General features: G+C 37.5%; 2 protein-coding genes and 3 pseudogenes across 7 annotated transcripts; 1 reads left to right on the forward strand and 4 right to left on the reverse strand.

Moving 5' to 3' along the window:
* Positions 1-378: 378 nt before the first annotated feature.
* Positions 379-2,119, reverse strand: LOC147514203 (mannose-1-phosphate guanylyltransferase 1-like; annotated as a pseudogene). Its single transcript, XR_015207042.1, has 4 exons — positions 2,008-2,119; positions 1,785-1,847; positions 1,443-1,682; positions 379-1,344 (listed from the first exon to the last, which is right to left on the reverse strand). The product of XR_015207042.1 is annotated as a mannose-1-phosphate guanylyltransferase 1-like (transcript).
* A 5,992-nt stretch (positions 2,120-8,111) lies between these two features.
* LOC147514204 (uncharacterized) lies at positions 8,112-22,364 on the reverse strand. Of its 3 annotated transcripts, none has more exons than XR_015207059.1 (4): positions 21,171-22,364; positions 19,147-19,198; positions 14,159-14,206; positions 8,112-8,471 (listed from the first exon to the last, which is right to left on the reverse strand). XR_015207059.1 is itself a non-coding variant. In XM_086581623.1 (1 exon), the coding sequence occupies exon 1, from the start codon at positions 22,362-22,364 to the stop codon at positions 21,333-21,335; it is 1,032 nt and encodes a 343-aa protein (XP_086437749.1). In that variant the 3' UTR covers positions 21,013-21,332. The 3 variants fall into 3 exon arrangements, 1 of the variants encoding a protein (XP_086437749.1); XR_015207057.1 differs by having other exon boundaries at positions 8,112-8,648; XM_086581623.1 differs by lacking the exons at positions 8,112-8,471; positions 14,159-14,206; positions 19,147-19,198 and having other exon boundaries at positions 21,013-22,364.
* Positions 9,236-11,936, reverse strand: LOC147514205 (serine carboxypeptidase-like 45; annotated as a pseudogene). Its single transcript, XR_015207062.1, has 8 exons — positions 11,698-11,936; positions 11,474-11,575; positions 11,276-11,366; positions 11,034-11,125; positions 10,864-10,943; positions 10,473-10,751; positions 10,162-10,369; positions 9,236-9,754 (listed from the first exon to the last, which is right to left on the reverse strand). The product of XR_015207062.1 is annotated as a serine carboxypeptidase-like 45 (transcript).
* LOC147514206 (L-type lectin-domain containing receptor kinase IX.1-like) lies at positions 14,024-18,132 on the forward strand. The gene is made up of 4 exons (XM_086595034.1): positions 14,024-14,028; positions 15,154-15,223; positions 15,306-15,391; positions 17,418-18,132. Exons 1-4 carry the CDS (start codon positions 14,024-14,026, stop codon positions 18,130-18,132), a joined length of 876 nt encoding a protein of 291 aa, XP_086451160.1.
* Positions 19,451-21,011, reverse strand: LOC147514207 (uncharacterized; annotated as a pseudogene). The gene has a single exon (XR_015207047.1). The product of XR_015207047.1 is annotated as an uncharacterized LOC147514207 (transcript).
* Positions 22,365-23,014: the final 650 nt, after the last annotated feature.

Raw genomic sequence — 23,014 nt, forward strand, 5'->3', positions numbered from 1 at the left:
CCCATACTTGAAATTTAAAAAATGTGTAATCAAAGTGAAATACAAGACAACAAGCCCATACAAATGACTCAACAAACACCAATACAAATAAATTTCAACAAACACCTATTGGGATATAGACATATAGTGGTCAGCTTTCTGTGGTACATTTTAGATACTAAACAGATTATAATCAAAATGAAAGTCCCTCCATATTCTCAATCCCTCACTCGATAGGATTGGTACAAGCCCATTGCATCAGACAAGAAAATTTCATCCAGACCCATATTTCTTACCTGCATATAATGGAACAAGTGAATACAGTACCTGCATATTGAAGGAATGCAGACACCAAATCTGCAACACTATAGACAACACTACATGATGTAATTCACTACATGATGTAATTTTTTTTATCCATAAAGTGAAAGTGGATACAGATGTCGTCAAAGGCAATACAATTTCATGTAAACTACGAAAACCAGACCACCATGGATAATTTACAACTATACATTTAATACTACATCTCACTTCATCTCGACTCAAATCTTTACTGAAACTGAAATTTATTTTACAATTCTGGACTGAAAGTAAAAAAAAGAACCCAATCAACGAAAGATGACAATTTCCACAGATTTGCAAATCTAGACATTTCAACAAACTCAGCTGACATAAATAGGTTTTGGTCCACTCTCACATGACAATTTCCGGCTTCAAGATGCTAGACTTGATCTCCTTGTGAGGAAGAACAACACCTCCATTGCTGTAGATTTCATCACAAACATGTACATCTTCTCCTAGGATGGTCATATTTTCAACACGAGCCCACTGCCCAACAGTGGAGTGCCACCCAATGATACTGCTTGAGATGCAAGCATGATTTTTTATGCGAGCACCACGCATTACAGTACACCGTGATAGTCTTACTCCTGATTCCACTACACATCCTGGTCCAATGGCTACATCTGGACCAATTAAACAACCTTCTCCAATCACAGCAGTCTCATCAACCAGAACATTTCCAACGATGTGAGGCCCCCTGGCCAATTTGGATGAGGTTTTCTTGCGTAACGAGTCCAGATACAGTCTTAGGCCTATGATGTAATCTCTTGGCTGTCCAATATCCATCCAAAAACCTGGTAGCACCATAGCAAAGAGCTTCTATTCTGCTGCAATCTGGGGAAACACCTCTTTCTCAATAGAGGTGGGCCTCAGCTGGATTTTATCAAGTACAGAGGGGTTCAAAAGATAAATCCCAGCATTAATCTTGTTACCTACAAAGATCTTAGGCTTTTCAACAAATTTCTCAACCTTCCCTGTATCCTCATCCAAAACCACCACTCCATACTTTGAGGGCTCATCCACCTGTAAGATAACAAAAGTTCAGAAATTAGCCTCATCTTGAAGACTAGAACCGGGATTTCCCTTGATGGTACGACTTCAGAAAAAAGATTAAGACTTACCTTGGTTACCATGATGGAGGCTTCTCCTCCATGAGATTTATGGAATTCAATCATTTCTTTTAGTGGATACTCACTAATAACATCACTGTTAAGGACAAAAAATGGTTCGCCGGAGCCATCGATTAGCTTGTCCCTGGCAAGAGCCAAGGGACCAGCAGTTCCCAGTGGTTCAGTCTCTTGCGAGCAAGTGATGGTGATTTCAACCTTTGCCTCAAACTCCTTTAAAAAGTTCAGCATGACCTGCAAAACAAGGTCTTTGCTAAGAGAATGGCACATACCAAACCTAAGATTTTCAGTTATGAGAGGATTTAGTGGTGTATAAGTGGGATTCTGGTTTTTTACCTCAGGTTGGTAATTAATGGCCAATACAACTTCAGTCACTCCGATAGCTTTGAGAGCCTCAATCTACACAAATTCAAAGACAAACTATTAGCCTGTGGTTCAACCCAAGCAATCCATGAAATACTAAGATGTGAGCCACACATCTGAATTTAGAATTGCCCAAGCAGGGGAACAAGGATAGAATTTAGATTCAAAAACAGAAAGATTAGTTTACAATACAAACCTGATGCAGAATCATTGGTTTGTTGGCAAATTCAACGAGAGGCTTTGGTACACTGAGTGTCAAAGGCCTCAAAGCGGCGTTCAAATCCTCCAACAAGAATAAGTGCCTTCATTGTGTAAATCCTTGTTTACCTATAGAAAACAATCAGTTTATCAAAAACAAACAGACATCCAGTCTAAAAAGGAATGTGGATAAGCAAACGCATCCACAGGGCCCAAAATATCGCCGAGATATCCGATATCTCGCCGATATATCTCGGTAAATTGGTACACCGATATCGATATTTCCGATATATATCCACCGAATATTGAACCCCTTTTTTTCAGAGATATATCGGAATTTCCGATATGAAAGTTTATATCGCCGATATAATCGATATTTCCGAGATAATCGATATATATCGGTTGACTTTTTGACCAATTGTTAATATTGAAATTTCCAAAATATCCGATATATCCGAGATACATCGGCAAGATATCCGAGATATATCGGTGAGATATCCGATATTTTAGAAACTTTGGACTTTTTTAGGGTTTAGGGTTTAGGGTTTAGGGCTAATTTAATTGAGTTGAGTAATCAAATCAAACTGTATCAATAGTTTCATACATCGTTCTACAAAGCTAAAAAAAAATATCTCCATCATTCAATGAGTGCATTTTCAAAAATAAAGTAGATGGATAAGAATTATTATGATTCATCATTTTTATGACAACCTACACACGCGCGTTCCGGGGGGGTTCCAAGCCGAGCGCCTCGCGGAGATCTTGGAAGAGCGGCATGGACCCCTTAAGATGGGTGACATCCTTCATAGTCTCCAAACGGAAGGCTCGCATAGTCCGTACTTTCGGGAAACTCAAACCGATTTTAAAATCCTCCGGGATACGGGAGGTACGGAGAAGCAACTCCGTAATGAGTGGCAAGGCCGAGATTAAGAATGTGCGTTGGTTCTACTATCAATTTTAGACTGTATAAAAGAAGGTGTACCTATCCCGATTGATAGAAAGATGGTCGGGAGCTGGGAGGGCCTGCCGTGAAATAAAAATAGGGGCAAGTATGTCATTTAGATTCAACACACTTTTTTCCAAAATATTTGGGCCCCAACGTGTGGCCCATGTGTACCTACTTTTTAGCTAAGTATAATTGTCCCTATGCTTTGGTTTATTTACGAAATAGTCATGCAAAAAAAAGAAAAAAACAATGTGCGGAGCACACGCATCATGCTAGTATATATATATATATATATATATATATATATATTCTTTCAATACAAAAGAAAAATTATAACCATCAAAATAAAAAGAGATGCCAAATAAAACAGATATGCACATGATCTGCCTCATCTATGGCCTCAGTTATTGTACTGTACATTATACAAAAGTTGACAAGTGTACTAGGATGAATGAAAACAGAAATTCCAATAACACCGACTAAATCATCCCAAGTTAGAATTTCAAGTGACAATAAGAATTATATTAATATATATCAATAAGCTAAAAGCCAAATCAAAGCCTTAATCTTGTCAATTCAAATAATACAAACTCTGAATTAACTGTCGCATTTCAAAGGGGGTTCAGACAATTTACACTGATCATAAATTTCAAGTCAATGGAACTGGTGCAAATCAAAGGGAATCAGGTGCAAGACTACAATACTGGCTAGGTGGTTGATCCTTGGGTGAGGAAAGGAGGCAAACTTTAAATACAACAATTAGGAGTCATAGTTCATGCATCAAATTTCTTCCAAAAGTGAATAAAAGAGGAGAATCCTCCCCCGGACACACCCACCGATGAGAGAGAGATCATGTAAAGACAAAGATGTGGTTTTGAAGTAATCCAAAAGACTTATTCAGTAAGTGAAAAGTATTACATTCCTGATTCCTATGCTAACATTTTACGCCAGTGGGAAACCTTATAGGAGTTATAGGTATACTATAGCCACTAAAGTTTGTGAAGAACAAGTGAACTTATACTACAGTGACAGGGAGGCAACAAAATCGAATGAGCCACCAACACGTCTTTCGTCAATTACAAAAGAAGTCCAACTAGTCAAACAGCAAGAACCCTTTCAAATTGAGAAACTTCACAGAAACTCCAAATTTCACAGAAACAGAGTGTCATGCTAATTATCAAACTTCACAGAAACTCCAAATTTAGACAAAACAGAGAATTATGCCTCAAACTACAAACCACCTCAATAAATTTTAACGACACTCCACAGTACACTGCTACAAAACTAGTACAGAACTATAGTGCTACATAGCTACAGAAACCACTACTACATACCTACAGCACCTAGGTATAAAAAATCTTCATATTTACATACTAAAATTTTATATTTTCAGTCCTAATAATTAAAATAGAACTTACAAATTAAATCGAATTCAAATTAAATTCTAAACCCCCAATTTCAAGGGTTTGAACAAACAATCATTCCAAATAAATTTCAGTAGTAAAAAGATGAATGCACTCACTTAATTTATCGAAAAAATCAACTCCTCACAGAATTCCCAAGTTGCCGCCGTTATTACGTCGAGATCGTCGACTTTTGCCGCCACTTTCTCCTCTTTTCCTTTCTCCTCCTTATATTTTCTTTCTATTTCTTCTCACTCTTTTTTCCTCTCCTGGACGTCCTCCTCTCTTTCTCTCTTTCTTTTCAAACTTCCCTTTCCCTCTCGCTTTTCTTCCTCTACTTCTTTCTTTATTTTCTCACACTCTCTTCATCCTCCTGGACGTCCCCTCTCTCTCTCTCCTCTCTCCCACTTCTGCTCGTCTCTTTCTCCCTATTTTGTTTTACTTTTTCTTTTTTTATTTGAAAAACCCAAGCCCAAAGTCAGACCGGCCCACTTTCTTTTTCTTTTTTTTTTTTTAAATAAACTCCTCGTAGTATTCCACTACACAGTATCCTGCAGCTATGGAGCGTGAGCGGAGAGGGAGGAGGGCGTAGAGAGTGGAGAGAAAGATGAAGAGAAAAAAAAAACGAGGACCAAAGAGAAATCTCACATTTTTGCCATATAACCTCTCTGCGGGCCGGCCCAAAACGTTCTCTCTGCTCACTTGATGAACTTAAGCCCTCCAATTTTCTAAAATTAGTTTTAGGCCCTCTATGTTTGAAAAAAATTATAAAAACGTCCCTGACATCCCATATAATTTAAAAAAAATCCTTAGAATCTTAAGTTTTATAGACGACAAATATTTTAAATGGATTTTGAAAATTAGAGTGTTCCATTCTGTTTGAGCAATTTCCTTAGACATAGTTGGACCTTCCAAACGAAAGGCAAAAATCAGCGATCAGCGACAAACAACAAATACAAATGACTGTTAACATACATTTACAGCATCATATGAAAAGTCAAAAGCCAATTACAACAATAAAGATAAGCATGTACACAAACAAGATATCCTACTGATACACATTTTATTATGAATAGAGCTACAACTACTACCATAGTTAGGAGTGTAAAAAAAAACCGTTGACTCATCATCCGGTAGGGTATCCGGTCTTCACTCGCCACCCAAACCCACACCGACCCAAAAATAGACCCGCCACCGTTTTTACGCGGTCGGTCTATGGGTGTAAGTTTTATGCTCAAACCCGACCCGTCAAGCCGCCCGACCCGCACTGTGTCAAAAGCCATTGACCCAACCCCGTTAACCCGCACAATTTCAAGACTCTAACTCTAATATTTTTGTATTTTGTTTATATTTTCTTTTAACTTTTGTAGGAATTTGGGAGATATTAATACAAATTTATGAGTTCAACATCAATTTCAAATATTCAAATTTGAACATTGGGCAAATATCAAAAGTTCAAATTCAACTTTCAAAATTTGAAGAAAATGAATCATTCATCTTTGTATTAATTTCAAATTCTTTTAGTTTATATTTTATTGTTTTGTACCATAGATCCTCGCTTCCATCTTCATTTTATCATGCTATGGAAAATAATCAATTTACAAATGATAAATCACGAAAAAAAAGTTTCAAATTTACAGATATGGTTTTGGGTTTTAGTTCAAGTTTTTTTTATTTTTGTTTATTTTTAATTGATTGATTCTATTTTTTTTTCTCTATGTTGTGAATTGAAAATATATTACTTGCAGAATTAGAAAGTTTTTTTCTGGGTGAAATTGGGTTAAAATGATAATTTCCACCCTACCCGGATGACCCGCCCCGTAAGCTGACCCAACAGGCAGGGTGATGGTACTAAGACATGACACTTCAACCCGCCCCGACCCATCACTATTTGACCCGTAGTTGACCCGACCCACCCCATGTTACACCCCTAACCATAGTACAAAATATCGCAATATATAGCCATATTTAACAAAAGATATATAAATATCACGATATGTTTAGAAATATATAAGATTGTAAATATCGACGATATTTTAACGATATTTACGATATTTAGTGATATTTGGGGATGTTTTAGCGATATTTTGTGTATGTAATAATTTTATTTAATATTTATCATTATATTTCAAATAAATATAAATTATATATCATGATATATCAAAAAATATCCATAATATCTACGATATTTATCAATATTTTAGATATATCTACGATATTTACATATGAAATAATGTCAAATATCTCCAAAGAGAAGGATATATCCACGATACATATCCATAAATCAGGAATTGATATTTTGTCATATCCTGATATTTTGTATTATGATTACAACTACAACAAAAGTGTTGTTGTTTACTCAAGACCACACTGATAATTCATTAAAACATGAATACAAGTAGCAAATCAAACATAAAAGGTTATGTGCTAAGAAGCTAAAGAGCGATTCATCTAATTTCAGTGCTCCCTTTCACTTTCTTATACCATCGTACTTGTTTTAGCATGAGAAGGAATATGCTGAATATGCTCTTGTTTTTGTACTTATGTTTGGATTTATCCTACTTGTTGGGAGTTCGAAACGAATGGTTTTTTTTTACAGGTAAATTTTATTGGAATATAGCTAATTAATTTTATTAGAGTCCACAACAAACTGATATAATAGTTGTATAAGAACAACAACTAGAATAGAACAGAAGGAACAGTGAACAACGAAGGCGTCGATAAGACTATCATCCTTAGGGAAAGATTTCGCCCCTTCCACTGGTGCAGAAAGGCTATAATGGCGTCTTCTTCTCATAGTATTCAATGGTTACAAAAGGCTGGTTTTACACTAATCAGACTTCTCTCTAGAACGGCATAATAACTCTCTCTGACGGCTGACAGTAAGAAGAGAAAGAGAAAGCTAGGGTTTTGTTTGTGTGAGATCTGTTTCTATTCGTATCTCTATATGGACGCACATTCCTGATTATATAGAGGTAAGGTCGGTTTCCAAAACAGAAAAGGAAACCTACTAGAAGTCCGAAACTTGCTACTAAAGCAAAACAAGGTTAGGCAATTGGCCAAGCCACTACCTAGACACACAGAAAGCCCAAGCCCGAACCCAACTCTACTCAGTGCAGGCGGGCGTGTGTGGCTTTGGGTGAATTCTCCCTCCTAACACAAAACCTTTGTACCCTAAGGGCACGCCCTTATGGTAGAGGAAGTCCTAATATACTCACATAGTTAGTGGTGGATATCTTCTATGCACTAAAGTGGAGAGAACACTCTTTGTTCATCTCCTTCACTTTGCACACAATAAGGGTGTGTTTGTTATGGATATGATGGAAACACTATGGAGAGGAAAGGAAAATAAGAGTGGTCCACCTTTTCCATAGTTTTTAAGGCGTTTGTTTACCCATGGAAACCCATGGAAAGGAAATGAGTTATTCCATATGGAAACAAAATCATAGAAATGGAAAAGGTTTTGTGTCCTTAGCTAACCCCTGAAATTTTTGTGGAAAGGAAAGGAAAGGAAATAGATAGATATGGACTTACTACTAATACACCCATGACCCAACAATACAATTATTCATTTCCATAGCTTTTGCAAACAAACATGATTATTCCTTTCCCCAGTTTTTACTTTCCTTTCTCCAGTTTACCAAACACATACCATTTAAAATTATTTCTTTTCCATTCCATTCCATAGTGTACCACCACCTATTTTATTTCCTTTCATTTCCATGAGTTAAAATTTAACAAACACACCCTTAGTACTTTGAAATACAAGATATTCCAACACAAAATTGTTCAACGTGTTGCACAAGATTCATACAGATAACTCACATGTTCAAAGCATTTACTCATTGTTTCATTCCCACAGTACTAAAACCCATAATTAACGTGTAACAGGCAACAATACAAGATAGACATCGGTCCCACATTTACCAACATACAAACAAGTGGAAAGGTACTCGCCCGAAATCATCAATTACTATTCAAACCATTGTTTCATGGCTAAATCTATGGTGCGCAGGTCGTATCAAATCTGGGCCACTCATACCAAGGGGTGCGTGTGTATTGCATGGCAAAAGTACTGATCCAAAGGCCCACATTACCTGCGCACCATACGACCTGCGCACTGAAGACATGCTCTTGTTTCATAACTTACCATATTATTCAAAAGAGGTTTGAAAATATCTTCCAAGGAATAAGACTCGAAAAAGCTTCTAGAAAAAAAGTCATTTGTCTTCAAAATAGCATAATGTGATGTTACTGCAGAATATACGTTTTCCCATTAAATGAAGCAACCTGTGTTCAGATATTAGGTTACTGCTAGAAAATCATAAATCATCTGAAAGAGTGAAAGACTATAAGGTTAATGCTTTAAAAAAAAAACCCTTTAAGCATTTTTCAATGCAGCATGGTTGATACGCTCATCGTTCTCTAATTCGAAATAACTATTAAAATTTCCTTCTTTTTGTTAGAAACCTCCACTACAAAAGAAACGACTTTACCCGACTGATAATGACTGTCGCTAAAGGTATTACCCGACAGACCAAAACTGTCACACAACCGTCGGAAAACGCTCGGTCGGCATAGGCTTCCGACAATTATTAACAGTCAGAACAAGCCGTCGGGTTTGATGATCTTTGCCGATAGCTATTCCCACTGCCTTGGACCGTCGGGTATGCCTGCTGTTGTGAACCGTCGGATATGGACTGCTGTTGTGAACCGTCGGATAAACCTGCTATCACTAGCCGTCGGATAGGACAGGTGTTATAGGCCGTCGGGTAGGTCAGGTGCTAGTGACCGTTGGGTATTCCAACAGTTGTTGCTGCTGTTAATGACTGTCGGGTATTGCTTCTACGCGACAACCTTTGTCCGTCGGATATTAGTTTTGTTTATTAAAAAAAAATATTGGTCATTTAAAAAAATAAAGATTCTTTCAAGTATCCCAACATCACAATTATTACAAAAAAAAAAAAAACTCTTCAAATAATCCATCCCAACATCACAAGACCTTCAGAAAACGCTCGGTCGGCAGTGGCCGTCGGTGTTGACTCTAAGAAGAAATACCCACTCCTAAATAATAAATGTTGCGGACAAAAGAAGACCATATAGCAAAGTTTCCCCAACTAGATCTCGCAAGTCCTCTGTTGAGTTCACTCCTTGAAAGCATGAGAGTGAGACCCCAAGGGAAACCTCTGAAAAAATGCCTAGCCCAAAAGTTGTAAAGGCCGAGCCAGGAGTTTTGCCCCACATTGTAGACAGGAAGGTACTTAGCCTACTCTTACTGCTGCTATCATTGATACTTCACCTGTAAACTAGGACTAGGATTCCGGCTTTGACAATTCAGCCTACGACGTTGATCGTGGGTATCTCTTCTTTAAGTACATCATAATCCAGGATAGATGCTGCATACATGTTAAGAAAGAATTAAACAATTATTCACTTCACTTGAGAAGATATGGATCCAAGAAATCCCAGCACTACAAAAGAAAGAGGGTACCAATAAAAAAAAATAAAAATCAATGAATAGCTTATTTAGAGAGAACATAAAGCATAACATGATAAAAGCTTCTTCGTAAGAGCTTTGCAGTGTTAATATACACTTACAATATACTTGGTGGAGAGTAATCGCCACAAGGATTCTAAAAAAGGATCCTCATGAAATAGACTCCTAATGTTCATAGGAGTTTGGTTCGTTCGTTACGACTGTTAACTTTATGATTCTAATGTTAGAGTTGATTAGTTATATATTCTCCTTTCATGAGGTACTCATCAAGTTAACATTTTGAACTAGTGGCACAATGGTGCTTACCTGTTTTAAGGTTAATGTCACGAGTACACTCTTCACAAATGCTCTAACTGTATAATTTGTTGGACTAAGGTAAGAGATTTTATTTGCTGCAAACTGTCCACCTGTTTACTCCCACGAGACGGGCATGGAGAGCTTTCTGTACATCATTTCGGTTCAAATAATTTACAGTTTCATCTTCAATGCATACATCAACACTCTGAGTGACTTGCTGTGGATTAGAAGGAAAAAGATATATTGAGGGACAAGAAAGAAAGAGGGGTAAACTAAATCAGTTCATTAGAGAAGAGTAGAAATACTATGGATCAACTCACTTGGGGACTGATAATCTTGGATTGTGAGAAGACCGATGATGTGCAAACATCTAGGGTGACATCGTACTTATCTACAAATCTACTTGCTTCTTTACCCACTTGGGACATTACCATTGAGCATATAGGGGAAACAGATTCCCTGTAGTATTCGCTCACATATCGACAATAATTACAAGCTGATGTGAAAATTTTGTATGTAGCATCTGATATCAATCCAGACCAGAAGTACTCAGCTCTTGAATTGAAATCTGTCTCAAATTCTAGCACAGGATTGCCCAACTGGAATGGAAAATTAAGACATCAGCTCAAACAAAATCATCCAACAAGATTTATGTTTAACTTATTATCATTTCAAATAAACTCCTTAAGTTGAATTCTTTTAGCTACTTACAACAATTCCTTTCAAATTAAACAACATTTTCTTTTTGTTGAATTGAATCATCATCTCTGCAAGTTGTGGGATATAATGCCCTGGTAATTGCAACATTCTCGTAATCAGTCTTGCTCTTATGTTCTACGATGAACAAATGACGATGAGATTGACAAACATTCTAGTTTTACCTGCATAGCTTTCCCCGGTAATAAATAGTTCCGTTTGCTGTACTGCGGAAACTTATCAAACCAGTGTAGCAAAAACAGAAGATTATCCCTGGCTTACAGTTTCCTCAAAGAGATTTTTGGTAATCTAAATACAAATGGACTTTAATTTGAATCCAAGTACGTAGTAGCACTTAAAATGTATCACAAACTCACTTGATTTCAAGTACTGTCAATAAGTAATTGTTCAAAGTGATGAGACATGCCTGTTATCTTGTCATATATAGTCTCAAAAGAGGTTTGATTGGAGAAAGAGAATCCAACACCCACTGGTCTCCAAGTATAACATATTTCCTTCTGCAGAACAAATGTGAATCAAGTATCAATTTGCAAAGCTGATCTTAAACCACTCATTGTACATAAATGTAAAGAGAAAGTACATTCAAGAGATATTAAATGGATACCTGTATTCCAGCTATGCTCATTTCTCACCAAAACCTTTCCACTTGGTCTAAAAGGCCCATTTTCAGAAAATGCTCCAACACCCAAAGAAGAACAACCAGGACCTACAAAGAAAACAAAAAGATATTTGAATCTTCTCATAGGAACATAGAAAAAGAAAAAGAGTTTGCTCCTTCTTTCCCCTACACATAAACGTCTTATAATTAAGTGAGGCGGAAGTGCTGACCTCCGTTCAACCAGAGAGCAAGAGGCTTTGAAGCTGGATCCATCTCTGCTTCAACAAAGTAGTAAAATAGAGATCTTTTTTTCTTCACATCTATAGTAACATAGCCTGAATACTGCTGGAAGCTAACATGGGGTTGCCCAGGCAGCACAGTTATTTTGTCAGATAGAGCTGGAAAGGACTCTGCCTTCATAAAAAGCATTGGCTGAAGCAGTGCTAGTACTACAACCAACACCATGGTTTTCCATTACAGTGCATGCATAATTTCAAATAGAAAGAATGTAGTAGGAAAAGGGAAGTGTAGAGGTAAATAAAGATTTGAGATGCTGCCCAGTGTGAAGCGTGAACTGTGGAGGGACTTCCAATGCTAACTCTAGGCATACATTGACTTCAAGCTAACTCTACGCATACACTAACCTAATATTCAGTACCAAAATAGAGTACACAATTAGATGAAACTAGAGTCAAACACATATTAATACATCTTTTAAAAGGAAAACACATCTTAAATAATTTCCCAAAAAACCACATACTTATGTTTTGGAATAGATCAATGCAATGAACAACTTATATTTTTCGCAATTATATTAGATACAAACAAGCTAAATATAAAGTCATCTTATAAGTTATAACCATTATACATGTATAAAAAGCTAATTAGTCTACCAAGAAGTTAAAACATAATAAACAAAACCTTAAGTTGGTTTATGACCATCAAAACACAAGTTTCAACAAATCTAAACCATTTAACACATAGTAATCCAAAAAAGAAACTAAACCCACAGTTGGTATTACTTAAATCCTACTTATAAAACACTAAAAACACAAAACAAACATAACAGTAGTACTTTAATGAGGAACAACAACAGTAGTACCGTCAACAGTAGTACTTTCATGAGGCTTAATCAAGTTACAGAAAGTTTACCAGAAAACTGTAAAACATGTAATGAAATAAAAAAAATAGGTTCAATCCAATTTCAAGAACTAAAACGTTGATGAAATATTTGTTTAACAGAAGAGGAACGTTTACTTACAGAGGTGAAGTTGTACAACACAACTACTACAAAAAAACCAAATGCAAAAGGAAAAAAATCAAATTTTAATCAAAATAATCAAATTTATTACCTTGATGGCTTATAAATTTTAACCAATTATTTACCTTGATGGCTTCAACTTGATAAAGTGCTACAAAGCACCCTAAAAAACACCGAAACAAAAGAAATCAAATTTTGATATTGAGAATTAATGAATTTAAAATTAAATGTTTAAGATTGAGAGTGGGTCGTTACCTTTTCGAGTGGAATTGTGAGAGTGAGAGTGAGAGAGGGATGAAGCGGCAAAGTTATTATTTTGTTTTTCTGTTTTTTTTAATTATTATTTTGTTGACCTAATTTGTTGGTCTGAACAAATTTATCTTGGGAAACGAAATTCTTGATGTAACAATGAAAAATAACAACTTGTCAAATTTCATTCGTGAGTTATAGAGATAAGAAATCTTAGCTCATATAGCTTGTGCATTTAAGTTGTTGATAAATTTTGGTGACATATACTTTGCAAAGTATTCGTCAAAACACAGAAAGCAAATTGGAAAACGTACTTACCATAAATTATGGCAACGGAGTTCCAGTTGAACTCAACTACAAAAAAAACAAATGCAAAAAAAAAAAACTCAAATTTTAACTAAACCCCATTTCTGAAATAATCAAATTTATTAAAAAATACTCAAACTAACCCTAATTATTTACCTTGATGTCTTCAACCTGATGAAGTGTTACAAAACAACCTACAAAATCGTCAAAACAAGAGATTATTCGTATTAATGCAATTAAAACTTGATTTTACATTGAATTGAATGTGGGTGAGAGAGAGAGCGAGTGAGAGGGAGTGAGGGATTTGAGAAGGTGTTACCTTCTTGAAGCGTGAGTGAGGGGAAGGCAACCTACAGCAGGCTTGAGTGAGAGGGATAATAGGTAGGGTTTTCTTTATTTTTTGATTTTTTCAGAAAATTTAGAGTGGGAACTGAAATTGGTTTGGCGCCTCATAATTGGAATAGATATGCCAACGGCTGAAACTCGCATGAACAAATCGGACGGTTAATAAGTACAACGAAAATTTAATCAACAGTCGGCATATTTATGGCGTCTGTCGGAAAGAAATGAGGGTTAAAAACCGTCAAACTATCCGATGGATAAAAGCTCTCGCACAACTGTCGGTTATAACCAAAACACGTGAAGTGCTGGAATAACTCACTGGACGGATGGCAAAATAATACCCGACGGATAAACTTTGCAGGGAACGTCCTACAGATGGGAACCGTCGGGTAATCTCTATGGGGTATGTTGGGTAAACTCATTTTTTTGGTAGTGCTCTTCACGTGTTATGGGAACACAAGCACTCATTATTCCGTCCCATTTCAATGGATTGAGTGTGATAAAGAAAAAATTAAAATGTAATATAAGCTAACCTGTGTTCATGAAGTATCTTCTCAAACTCTTTTCTGTGGGGCTTTTATCTGCCAAAATATTCACCAAATTAAACTTGCACTGTGGACAAGTTAGACAATACATAAGAGTTACTAATAGTTGGAACAAACACGAATAGATGGACAATTTGATTACATAAGTTGTTTTGCAAGCTTTATTAGCACTGCCCAGTCACGAATGTAACAACCTTCCTTTATGTAGTTTACATGAGTGTCAAAATTGGATTCATGCCATCATCTACCAGTATCAACAACTCGACATAGAAGAAGATGAGGTTTAGCCTGCGATTTGCGATCCCAGGTAAGATCGGCATCTTGCTATAACCTAATAAAACTAGCATGGACATTATAATCTAAAGTCTAATAGAGGCTGTCATTCGACAGTTTAATTTTTGCTTGCACACGTAGTAGAGACATTTTACAACTTCCTTATGATTTTGCATGAATCCACCTAAACTAGATGAAACTGGTGAATATAGGGGGCAACTGAGATTGGGATTGGGAGACTGGACTCCGGAGAGCTGCCTACGTACCCTTTCGGATCAACTCTCAAACAAGATGATGATCTGATCAGTGTTTGGTGGTGGATAATGGAATTCCAAACGTATGTTATGATCTTTTCTCTACATGATGAGATCGTCTATGTTTACCACGGATTCCTACTACGCTCCTAGCTAGTTGTGAAGGAGGTGGATACCAGTGATCGGTATGCAGTGCCACCTAGATATGTTTCCTTAAGAACAGGTACGCTGAGGAATCTCCCGAGGCAATTCTAAAAGCACAAGATGGGTCACTGTCTCTGAAGACTAACGAAGAAACTCTTGACGGTTTCTCTCATATCATGTTTGCGACTGGGCGTAGACCAAATACTAAGGTTATTTTGATCTTGTTGTGGACACCTTTTGTTTTTCGCTCTACTTTCCTTTAGAAAACCTGCTTTTAACTATTTTTTTCCCTTGGATTTTTCTGTATCCCAGAACGGCAGAACCTAAGACTAGAGGATGCTGCCATGCTGGGGTGAAAATGAAAAAAAATGGAGCTATAGAGGTAATTAGTATTAATTGGCTTCTGAGTTTTCTTTCTTGTTATGTAGGATCAAATTGCATACTACTTAATTGTTTCATTTCAGGTTGATGAATACTCCCGCACTTCTGTTCCTTCTATCTGGGCCGTTGGTGATGCTACTGACAGATTGAATTTGACTCCCGTTGCATGGTATCTTAATCTAACACATTTTATTGTTGTGTACATCAGATTTGTATTTGTAGTGACAATTGGAGAGCCCCCTATTTGTAAAGTTTGTTGATCAAAATAGAACTAGAAATAGGGTGATCTGAGGGTTTTGCTTGTCTTGTAGGTGTTCGCACGACCAAATTATCCATCAAAGAAAATGCAAATACAATAAAGAAATAAAAACCTTGCTGCCATTTGAAAACTACAAAACTTTGAGGGTCTTTGCAGCTTTCTCCTAAGGTGATATTGGTGGAGGATTAGGTATCTAGGAAATTGAAAAATAAACCCCTGAATCACCTTAGCTTAAGTTCTATCTTTATCTTTCAATCTTTTGCCGAACTTGCAGGTTACCCACTAGAACGTTCTCATGGCCTTTTCTTTCACTGTACTCAAACTTTTGATTGATTAATTGTATTTGTTGTGAAATTAATTAGTCTTCTAGTAATACCAAAACAATTTCAATAGTTTTCTTATTAACCAATATAAGAGCCGAAGCGAGTGCTCTGGAATGTAGAATAAAGGTTCAGAATAGGTAGTGTTTCAGAACATTGAACAGTGAGGACTCATTGAAAGTGTGCATTCCTTTGAAGAATTGAAGAGGATACTAGGCGTGTTGGATACATGCATGCTGTTCATTGCTCACTACCGGAATAACATACATTCAGTACAACTTTCCTTTTCCTGTTTTTTCTTCTTTTATTTGCCTACCATTCAGTTTTATCCTTCGTCTTTAATGATTCGCCCTGGTTCCCCCCTCTTGACTTCTTGAGATAGAATCAGGTGACACAGAACTAGTTTTACTGTCTAAGTGTTTAATGGGCTTTTTTATTGTTTTTCTTATTTTTGGTAGAAATGTACCATCTGCTTTCTTTTCTCAACCACCAATTGGACAAGTCGGTCTTAGTGAAGAACAGGTGACTCAAATATCCTGCAAGGCCGCAATATTTTCAAATGTTGAGATTGGTTTTCGGGTAGGTTACATAGACACGCCATATTTTGAAAAAAAATCTATCGGATACATATTCACGTGTCCGTGTCGGACACATATTGTATGTAATTTACCTTGAATTTTGATATTTTGCCATGTCCAACAATTCGTATCCGTGTCCGATACGGACACACCTACCCATGTCAATGTAACCTAGATAGTTTCTATTTAGACATGTGAATTGCAGCCTAATACAATGAGGCAAGGAGCTGAAAGTTTGGCTATTGCTAGTAACTTATTAGCACTGCAGTTTACACGTCCGAGACCATCTAATTTAATAAATTTATAATTATTAAAAAATTAATTAATTATTCCTATCCGTATTCCCGTGTCGATCTTCAACTGCTCGCCGTATCTGTGTCGGACACTGACACGTGTGCCCGTGTCAATGTAACCTAGGTTTTCGGACCTTCCTGGTTTCCTAGACTCACATTGTTTCTCTCTTAAAAACTTATTTCATGGTTTGCATAGAGTATTCATTAGAGGGAAGGTCGCACACATGTTTGTAACAAGTAGTTTTCTCATATGAAATGATGCTAATCGCGAAAGCCTCTTGAACTAATATATTCCATGTATTTTGGCACATTTCAACTGCATCTGCAAATAACAGTGGATGCGGATAAGGGATTGCAGTTTTTTGCTCCTAAGGATGTGATGCAGCACAGCCACTGCCAATGGCGTGCCAAAGCAGAAAAACTCACACACCAGTCAAACAAGCTTCTGACGTTTGTTGACTACAGACAGCATTTTCCTTTGGCGAAATTATGCCACTCCGAAGACTAGAATGCTAGATTAAGATTGAAAATATAAGTTAATGTGTTTGGAATGTAATTGTTTGGGGAAGACTAATTGGCGCACATATGTCAGCCACTGGCAGTGGTAGTGGTAGTGGCAGTGTCAGTGGTGTGCCACAATCCTGCTAGAAATTCTTAAACTTTTCACCAGTCGATATCTAAGACCAATTCCTTCTTGTTTATGAGTTTATGCCTCATGGTAGCCTTGATTTCCATCTCTTTAAAGGAAGAACTATGCTAACTTGGGTTTTGAGGTACAAGATAGCATTAGGCTTGGCGTCGGTACTGTCTTATATGCACAAAGAGTTGAATCTGTGTGTTGTGACAGAGATATTAAGTCCAGCAATGTTATGTTGGATGAAGATTTCAACGCAAAGCTTGGCGATTTTAGGCTGGCAAGGTTTGCCGACCATGAACGTGGGCTAAATACAACCAAAATAGCAGGGACACTGGACTACATGGCTCCTGAGTGTGTTGTCACCGGAAAGGCTGGTAAGGAGTCAGATGTTTACAGTTTTGGGGTCGTTGCATTGGAAATTGCTTGTGGGAGAAGAACTGTTGAACATAAGGAGGAAGAAAATAAGGGAGGATTGGTAGCATGGGTTTGGGAGCTCTATGGAAGTGGAAAACATCTCGAAGCTGCTGACAATAGACTAAGTATGGAATACGACAAGCAACAAATGGAGCGCTTGATAGTTGTGGGTCTATGGTGTGCTAGCTTGGATCACACACAAAGGCCTTCTTTGAGGGAAGTATTTAATGTTCTCAGTTCTCAAACCGATCCTGTGCCAAATCTCCCCTCCAAGATGCTAGTGCCAACATATGCATCGTCTAGTAATGCTTCAGACCAACAGAGAAATCCGAATCCCAACTCTTTAGATTCAGGTAAATCCACCTTGTGTTCTACTCATGCACTTTTCTTGAACTTGGTCCCAAGATGATAAAACTGCCTCATACTTGGTAAGACCAGTCCTGCTCTAAGAATAGACATACTGAATTATTCAGGCTTAGTAATGATGCTAGCGTGGTGATTTGTCGATTCGATATCCTTCTGTTTGTGCGATTTGATACCATTGTGTGTTCTGTAGCTCCACAACTATTTGCTTTGGCGAGTGGTTTCTGGCATATTTATTTGTATTTATTTTGAGACTGGAAACAAACTTGGGTTTGAGATTTTCGGAAAGAAGCAAGTTTGAGGGCTTCTATGGTTCTACCATAATAGTTATTTACTTCTGATGTTAATAAAATATATATATATATATATATCTTCAACGAATTCGAATTTGGTTCCAAAGACAGACTGAAACTGTCAGTGCATATAACTTGTTAGGAAATTGGTAGTTCTACTCATTTTTTGTGTATTTATTTGTCAAGGTGGTGGACATACTTGCTCAACTAGGATCGGTTTACTATCGGAAAATAAAACTAGTGGGTTGTGGTTCTATTTCAATCCTAAGTACTGGGTTCAGATTAGAACAAAAATATACATTCAATTAAAGAAACAGGGAACACAAAATCCCAATATAGTCGACCTATTTGTGTTTGGTGGGAAGTATAACATATACACGATTAGTTGAAACCGACTTCCTGTATAGCGTGTATCGTGTTTGGTGTGTTTGGAGTGTGTAAGAGAAAGAAAGTGAAGTGTGGAAATGAAGAAACGTGTTTTAGCGAATCTTAGCTTCCTTTTGGACACCAAAATTGAAGGCGAGAATATGTTTGCTCTACCCAATATGTGACAGGACACATGTATTGCATCCTAAAAACCTCTATTTTTGTGTCTTTCTTCTTACCTGATATAAAAGGGTCAGGGTGAAAAAGACTACCAAACTTTTAATATGTAAGCAGGGGCCTATAACATGATCCAAAGAAAACCTCTTCTATGTCCTATATCATGCTAAGAAAATATAGCAATCCTGCAACTGAGCTACAAGAAACTAGGGCAAAGAGGGTACCTGTCAGTTCTTAAGGATGCTTATAACTGCATACTGTGCCCTGTCCTGTGTCCTACATCGATAAATAAGTGAAGCCATTGCATCATATTAATGGTGAACAAAAGTGATAGTGACCCATGCTCACAATTTACAATTGTGAAAGGATTGTTGCCGCAATATAGAAAAGCAGAAGCACAGACAGCGCAGATAAATGCAGACAATGGGTTCCTAGATAACAACATGAGTTCCAAGTAAATGAAAGCACCGGCTAATGGCTATTCATGTTACAGAGGTACAACATGCTTGTCTACAATACTTATGTCAAATATTAAAACAGAGTGAATGCAAACAATAACTTCCAAGATTACAATGCAAGTTCTAAGTAGCTGAAGAGTGGCTAATGACTATTTGTGTTACAGAAGTACAACATGCTGTGCCTAGCAATAAGAATGTAAAATTTCCAAACAGGCAAAACAGCTAAAAGAAAATTTTACAACATACATTTTCCCACGAGCAAAACTTCAGATCTCAGAATAGATACTCTAGTCATGTATATCAATCAACTGGTTGCACGGCAAGTGTTAATACCATCCCTGCAGATCATTGAAAGTTTCAACTTGTTTCTTCCCCCTCAAAAAGACCTCAGTATCAACTGACACCCTCACGTAACCATCAAACTCGACTGGGTTCCCTTTGTTGAGGTTCATGGTCTCTGCATACCAGTCACTTTTCTCATCCCAAAGATCCCTGTAGTAATCAAGGAAGTGGGTGGTGTACTTGTCCTTCAAAGGGTCAAAGAAGGACGTATCAGGCTCATCCGTTGCAATGTATATGTTCCTTCCATCTTCAATTTTGTACTGTAGAGATGAGATAAGAGATTCAGGCGAAGTATCCACTGCCAAGTTAGGCCAGAGTTGTGTATTTTTCGCCTTTTCCCCTCACACAACATGAACACAGTCATAATCCTAATTCATCCTAGAAGTAATCCTTGACACAATATCCATCAACCGTCGGGATTTCCAAATCATGTGCCATGGCCGTTGGAAAACAGACTCGGTCTCCGCTTCACACACCCTATACCAGTTATCTGGCTCAACTGACCCAAACTTCCTCATAATCAAAGTATCCTTCACATCTGCAAGCTTCATCGGCGTAATCTTTAAATCCTCTACAAGATAAAGACCCAACGCGTCTTGCTTCTGCCATTTCCCCCAATCAGACCAAAACTAGGTCTGGTCCAACACAGAAGCCGATTCTTTCAAATGTTCGAAATCAAAGTAAAACCTGAAATCCTTCCCCTCCTCATCCTGATTCAAAGTACTGTATACTGAAGACAAACACATACTCAAATCTATGACCAACGTCCTATTTAAATACTGAGCTTCACCAAGAGCACACAAGAAACTCCATAAGAAATGGTCCATACTCTTGCATCTATCTCCACCACCATTATAAAGCAAGTACTTCCCACTACTAAAGGAATCCTCAGATTCCACCACGGGAAGCGCGTCATTCACAATCTCCCCAACCACAGCTAAACTACTCGCCCCATTTCCTTCTTCCTTCGCAACCAGCGTTTTCTTCTCAAACCCTTTCTGATTCTTCTTCCTTTTCCTCGCATTACCACCAGAATGATAATCCCCAATTGCCACAACAGTAAAATTACATTTATTATCTGTCCTAGCAATAACAAACCTCCTATAATCCTTATAAAACGCCGTTGCTTTCCCTTCCTTAGGTCTAAACCTCCATGCCATATCACAAGTACTAGCATTAGATCCTTTTACCGGCTTCCCAAACAGGTAAAAATGTATATCCTTAAAATGCTCTATGGGGGGGAGATGAACAGCTAAGGCAATATATGTAAATAAGGATATGAAGAGCATGTTGAGGATAACCACACCAGTACTAATTATGAATCCACTACATCATAATTGAACAGCAACAAGTTGTCTTTAAATTACAGAATGAGCAGCACTAATAATACTTCACTAGTTTGTAAGAAATAAAAAGACATCATCCATACAAGAGTTAGATATCCATACCATATCTCAAAGTTGTTCGCTAGTTCTCCCGATCATGTAAACAGGGGGATAAGAAGAATAAAGATGTCTGAGTTGCCTCCCTCCAGACTCGAATCTCTAGATTTGTCTTCTGCGGCCACAGTGTCAAATCCCAAGTTCCTTTCAACTCAAAGAAGAAATGTCTTAGTGATCTTCATCTGCTTCCCATTGAAATTCTTTGCCTTCGTGTGTATCCTGCTTTTGCAATTCTTCATCTGCCCTCCTCAAAAACTGATCCCAACCACTACCTGGGCTTGTATCCAAGTAATCATACGGAACTGCAGTCTTTAGACTTGGTCGAACAGCACACTGACTCTCTACAACCCGGAACTGCACCAGCTCCTCTTCTCCAAAACTATCTTGCAACTCTTCCCAGCTGAACAGCAGTGGCAAAGTGAAGGGGGCCCAAGGATTAAAGTCTAAAAGCTTAACCCGTTTATCCCTAGTAACATAAACATCAAATGTGTAATTCACTGATTCAAACTTTTGCTGCACATTCTTTTCAAAGAAATCCCGGATTAAAATTTCAAGATCACATTTTTTCTCCAGAAGAACAGGATAAAATCCAGTGACCTCTCGCTGGCAGACTGCAATAAGATGTTGATTTTGAACGAAGCAACGAAATTCCATTTCAGGATGGAAAGATGAGTACCACTTTCGAAGGGCAAGAAAAAATGTTGGAGGTCTAGATGGAGTCCTATCAGTGCAAGATTCATATGCATGCCAAAGATCATGAACCAATGATACTGAGGATCGTAACAAAAGTGTGATTTCACCGAAGGAGGTGCATCTAAGGTTTCCAGTTGTACTGATCCAAGCAGAATCTTTTGGGGCACTCCAATTTAGCTTAGGGAATACAGCGCCACCAAGTGTTCTGATTGACTCTTTGATACCTAACTCAAATTCTGGGAAACTTGGTGGTGAAGGAGGTTGCTCTGATTCATCTTCAGATCCTTCAGAAACTTGGAAATCCTCCTCTTCTTCAGGATTGTAGATTCTTCTAGGTAAGGCATCTTCACCAGATATGGATTGGGGGAGCATGAAGGGTCCCGAATCATTCCGAAGGTAATGAACAAAGGTCTCCGGGATCTCATGTATTAAGGTTTTGATTGAAACTGATTTGAACTTTGGGTACCATTCTTGGATTTGGCATCTGTTCACTTCTTCTTCCTTCATATTAAGAAGTGGTCAATGAGTCTCCCAGGAGTTGCCACCTATTAAGAAAAAAATGTGAAGGAAAATAGACACCTTATGAGAATATTGATTAGGGAGAAAATATTGATTCGTGTTCATTTACAAATGTTGCATCTAGATTTTGATTATGATCAGATGAAACCATGGCCCATTGCTGATCAACTTGAGTACCAAAAAAAAAATTGTGTACCAAGTAATATGGTGAACTTGTCATCAAGTTCGAGAAGGGTAATCTATCATATAAAGTGAGCTATACCAGAAGGTTTTCTTCTCTCATAGTGCTTAGACAGTGCTTTAATTTAGTTGTATTTTTTATTATTGGAATTTTGTTGTATTACTGCAAAAGGGGCAATGTTCTAAAAAACGCTAGGCGGTAGTCGGACGGTAGGGGAGCGCCTAGCGCCTAGGCCTTCTAGGCGGCGCCTAGACGGGCAAGGCGCTAGGCGGTTTTATTTAATTATTTAATTAATTAATTTTTTAAATATATATGTATATTGTATAATTAATTTTTTTTTCTCTGGATAGAACAGGTTATTTCACTTATTTGATACGTGGCAAGACCTCAAGACTTAGCTTGATATCAAAGTTGTTGGAATTGAAAAGGCAAAACGAAATGGAAAAATGGGTCATCG

The sequence above is a fragment of the Coptis chinensis genome, chromosome 2 (genome assembly GCF_015680905.1).
Source record: "Coptis chinensis isolate HL-2020 chromosome 2, ASM1568090v1, whole genome shotgun sequence".
NCBI classification, from domain to species: Eukaryota; Viridiplantae; Streptophyta; class Magnoliopsida; order Ranunculales; family Ranunculaceae; genus Coptis; species Coptis chinensis.